General features: G+C 35.7%; 1 protein-coding gene across 1 annotated transcript; it reads right to left on the minus strand.

Moving 5' to 3' along the window:
• Nucleotides 1-4217, minus strand: LOC105164199 (methylsterol monooxygenase 1-1). The gene is made up of 5 exons (XM_011082805.3): nt 3559-4217; nt 2959-3281; nt 873-1020; nt 608-640; nt 1-393 (listed from the first exon to the last, which is right to left on the minus strand). Exons 1-5 carry the CDS (start codon nt 3886-3888, stop codon nt 313-315), a joined length of 915 nt encoding a protein of 304 aa, XP_011081107.1. The 5' UTR covers nt 3889-4217; the 3' UTR covers nt 1-312.
• Between the last annotated feature and the right edge of the window lie 1296 nt (nt 4218-5513).

Raw genomic sequence — 5513 nt, forward strand, 5'->3', positions numbered from 1 at the left:
TAGAATCAGACAAAAGAGTTCATTCCAAAACTAACAATCACAGTGATTTAGGTTAATGCAACTACAAGCCTCAAACTGTAGCATTAAGTCTTACGCAAGACTACATAAGAGCATCAGAAAAGGAAGCTTACTTCCCACTCACACCCCACCACTACCATGAAAACTTCTCCAACGCTACTGATTGTTAAGACACACACACACACACACACACACACGAGGTGGCTCGAAGCCTAGCACTTCAGCTAGTTTTCGCTAATAAGAAGCTTCAGACAGGAGGCCGTTTATCTAGAGATGGCTTGTTTCATCACAAAATCAGTCAACTTTATGACCTTGTGTAGATACGTCATGCGGAACCCTGATCTGCTCTCCGTTGGTTTTTAGCCCGTCCCGCAACTGGACGAGAGGAAGAACAAGTTTTGTTAGACAAAGAAGATGGTAAGTTCATAAACGAGCATGTTAACAATGTCGGGATCAACAAAGAACTGCATAGGTTAAAATACTTTATAACGTATCAGCAAGTCTTTTGTTGTCAACTTATTCGAAAAATATTGGACCAGTTTATACATATTAAATGATGAAAGAACGCAGTTTATATCAAAGGAGATACCTGCTCGAGGACTTTCTTTTGGTAGCGGTATCCCTGCCAGATAAACCAAAAAGAGAGCAGTGTAAGAAATTTAAAGCCAAAGTATACGGGCCTAGCATTGTCGCCCATGTGAGTTTGTACCCAAGTAGGGTATCAGCCCTTGGATCAACACATATGATCACATCATCATGTGTTGATCCAACGACTATACCCACATGGAGCGGCATCGAATTTTCCAAAATATAACCTTCTGAAGGAACATATGATGCATTATAATATTAATCACCTTGTCAGTGCCATAAATGTAATCGCAATAGGTGAATACGGATGCAAAATTACTCTGACTTTGTCCACCAACATAGTGATGGTAATCATGGTAATCTGGACCACCGTAAAAAGGAATATACTTTGTTGGAGTCCAAGGGAGGTCATATCTGCAGGAATGAAAACTTGTGATGCCTTCATGGAAAAAGCAGCAGAAGAAAATCCTTATCTTTAACAAAACAATTGTAAAAGAGGGATCATAGAGAACGCTTCTAAAAACCGGTTATGTTAAATCTGACATCATCAAACGCATCCTGGAATTTGCTTCATTAGTCTACATATAGTCGTCATTAAGTATTAGTTAATCACCTTCAACATACCACATACGAGGTCGAAAAAAATTACGAAGTTGGCCAGATAAACTATTACTGCAGGTCAAGTAAACGTCCTCATTCTTAACCAAGCACACACTTAGATGTAACTCACATTTTCCCAGATTTTATTTCACGAGAAATGTCTTTTATGTTAATGTGAGTATGTCGATAAGTCAGTTTATACCTAAACATACAAGAAGATTCATCCTCAGAGAAGCTCCAAGAAAAGTAGAAAACAGAGGAAAATTCAGTAATTAAAAGAATCAAGTTGAAGTTCATGACTTTATAGGCCCCTGTTCAATATTACAAACAACGAGAAAAGTAAATGAGACAATTAGAATTGTTAGCCTGACAGACAAATGAGAATACTTGCAAGCAGAGAATTACCCGTATTTCTCCTCAACTCAATACTTCATTCTAGTCAAACAGAAATTGTAGAAATCATTAATCAGTGCCATTGTCGTCTAGATCAAGATAAGGAAACTATCTCTAACAGCTAACTGTTTAGTGCTGATGTACAGAAACAGCAGCATAACTAAGTCTCAGCTTGAACACATAAAGATTTCAAATAAAATCAGAAAAATCCAAGTTTCGGTGTAAGCATACAACTACGGACAATCACAGTTGATGTTGCCTTTAGTTTCCTGTAGCATGTATGATACTGAGTCTATACTGTAACTACAAAGTAGAGTATATAAGACCAATAAACATGATAAAGAAAGCTTCAGAATCATCAAGAAAGCAATAAATCATTCGCAGTCAACATTAATTGGAGAATGGCCAATTATCCATTCTGATTCTTCAGACTACAGGGACACTTTTATCTATAAGTCCTAAGAGCTGCTTCCCAGCATCCTGAAGCAGTTTCTGATGTTTATGTCAGAGCAATACATGCATTTGGCTTGATCCATAATAGAGCATAAATGAAACTGAAAAGGCATTTGTTAAGATTACAGCTGCCTCTAGCAGGACACTTAAAAACTTCCAACAAATTGCAGTCGAGCAAAGGTAGAAGCTGATAGACAGATAACATGTTTTCAGGCTCGTATTTGCAAGGAAATTGGAATAAAAAGTTAAAATGCAAATATAAGCTAGTTACAATGCAATCTGTGAGGTAGACATATTTTAGGTACTCCTTCTTACAAGTTTTAGAAGAAACGCCTCTATTAATCTTTTATCAGTAAACACATTATCTCATTAAACAAAAACTCAACTATGATTTGACCAAACTGAAACCATCGTGTAATAAATTCAAACTTACAGCTTTTTAGTCTATTAGTGGTTTCTACGGAATCCCTGGTTTTTCTGAAATTTCAACAATTTAGCTCTGTATCACTTCCTCCAAATTACATCTAAATTTACTAAATAACAGTGCAGGCGAAAAAGAATTAACGAAATGGTAAGAATAGCAAAGACTGGGAAAAAGAAAGAAGGAGAGATAGCACCAAAGAGAGAGAAAGAGAAGAAAAACACTCCTAATCCTTCTCCTCGTGCACAAAAGTTAATCCACTATTAACCTCATCCCACAAAGGCAATTACTTTCCAGCAGATCAATCAAAATCTTGAAAGCAAACAGTGAAAAGGAAGTGAATGAATACCACTGTTGAGCCATCATTTAGTCAAATTAACAAAAGCAAAGCAGGTAGAATGGCACTTAAATCAATCAAAGCTGGAGACTTCTCACTAAATTGCATCAAATAAAAGCATGAGCATTAAGCATGCGAAATCCATTACCCACTGTGAGTCTCAATAGCCTCAATCTGCCTCAAAGCAATCCACATCCAGAATGTAATCATATGGCCAGGGACCATCGCGGGCCCGAGAAAAGATGGGATCCCGAGGATCAAAATCTCGGCCCAGTGAGCATATGGCGCCGCAAACCCAATTGGGGCAGTGTACTCATGATGAACCTTGTGAATTTTCTCGTAACCCCACTTGCAATGCAGAAATCTATGGATCCAATAGTTTGTGTAGTCCTCCACTATGAAATACACCCCCAATTGCAGTACTATTTCCCACAGTGAAGGCAATGGCAAGCTTGTTCTTACTCCAATCATCTTCATTAAACAGAAAAACACAACAAAAAGATCCAACATAAGTGAACAAAACTAAATGTTTCTTATGCAACACAAACTCTTGGCAGATGTAAAGATTGCACCTTTAATCAAAACCCACGAAAGATAACCAAACAAAACAGCATTGAACAACAGATTACAGAGAACCCATCTTTCTATTACCGAAAACATGCATTAATCCAGGATTCAACAAGAAAAAACATCATAGCAAAATGCACCGAAAGAATGCAATTGATTGCTAGAAAAACACGGAAGTTACCTTAACGGAGGGGTAGGATACAAGTTGAAGGGGGCCGACAACTAAGAAAAACATGCGCATAACCGATTTGTAGCAGCGAAGAGTATCAGAAAAAGACATCTTCACTTTTGGTTGAATTTTGTAAGGCCCAACAGAACCCTTAAAGAAATATTCAAGAAAGAGGTAGTAGAAGGGGAAAAGAGAGAAAATGAGGAAGAGGAAAATGATGTTGTGGCAGTAGAGGAAGTAGTCCGACTTGGTGGCGGAGTAATTGAACCATAGAGTCTCCGCTGCAGTAAGGGATCTCCCAAGGGCCGCTTCCGCCTCTTGAACGGTGGCGTAAGGCAGCATTGGCTGAGTGGACTAAAATAGGAAAGTGGGGTTCTTGCTCTGTGCGTCTGCTAGTGTCTATGTCTATGTCTATGTGGGGGTAGAGGATGTCGTATGATGTGTCTCACTTGTCTGATAGTTTCTTGGTTTATAGTATGGAGAAGAAGAGGTGGCGACAGGCAAATATTGAAAAGGATGTGTGTTGAATGTTGATCTTGAGGTGGTGGAGAAATGAGTGCAGATGATACTATTTGGAGAGAACAGTTCCTAGAATTTGTCGATCCTCTGTTTGGTAGAGGTGGGATTGGTTTAGATTTTAGACCAGGATTCCAGATTCGGAAGCTATAAGCGGATTTGGCAGTGAGTCTTGAATTTTGACATTTTCGCGATACGCAAACATGATTAAATACTTTTTATATTTTTATGTATTTTAAATATATTCGTCTTTTTTATTAGAAAATATTTATTTCATACACAGTAAATTATTATAAGTTAATTAAGATAAATATAAATTTTTATTTAATATTTTTTATTAATATTAATAAATTTAATAAATTTTAATTTGTAAGAAATTTATTTATTAGACAGAACTAAACATTAAACGTATTAAATGTGGTTTTTCAAATTACAGAAGATCTACATATAATTATACTAAATTTCAGAATGTTGCAGTATAATTATCCCACGTATTTATATAATTCATTTGTATATAAATGTTATGTATATATTTTATTTATATTTATATATAATTTGTAAAAAGATAATAATTCTATAAATTAAAATAATTATAAAAAATAGTTTGTATGTTTATTGTATATAAATAATCAGTAAATTTTAATCTATCTACCTTTGGTACGTAAAACACATAAATAGCCCCATTATAAAAAAAATAAAATAGGAATTTTACCTTCCTCAATATTTAAAAAAAAAAATCAAAATACCCCTTCATGTGCGCGTGTGGGAATTTTTCTCTTTTTTAAAATTTTTATTTTTATTTCACCATCGTTAAATCTAATATAATATAAATTGATGGTTCATATTTTATTTAAGAAATCTACGATTCAGATCATATGTTATTCAAATCTATGGCCAACAATTTATTTTCCAAATCAATGGTCGAGTTTATTTCATATATATAATTTATAAAATATAAAGATATAAAATCATTTTTTTTCAGAAAAAGAAAATTTATGATCTTCCTCCCCACCACCCCCTGCCTCCACCACCGTCTCTCCCACCGCATCCACCCCCTGTTGCTCCGCTCCACCTCTGTTGCTCCGCTCCACCTCCTCCTCCCCGCTTCTAAGTATATATATAAATCTGTTGCTTCCCATCCCCCCGCCGCTGCCTCCAATTGCTTCTTCGCCGGAGACGCCACCGCCTATCCCTCTTCGCCACTCCCCCTTCGGCGGTTCCCCCCATTTTTTTTGTTCTTATTTATTTATTTATTAATACTGTTTGTGTATTTTGTATATATGTATGTCTATTTTATATATTATCTAGTGTACAAAATCTATTTTTATAAATTTTATACATTTATTTTCGTAACTTAATAAATTTGAGCCATTGATTTAAATCAAATGGATATAAGTCATTTATTTGCTGGGATAATTGCATTTTACACTCCCTCACCTATTATTTTTTTA

The sequence above is a fragment of the Sesamum indicum genome, linkage group LG6 (assembly GCF_026168435.1).
Source record: "Sesamum indicum cultivar Baizhima isolate 11 linkage group LG6, ASM2616843v1, whole genome shotgun sequence".
Classification (NCBI taxonomy): Eukaryota; Viridiplantae; Streptophyta; class Magnoliopsida; order Lamiales; family Pedaliaceae; genus Sesamum; species Sesamum indicum.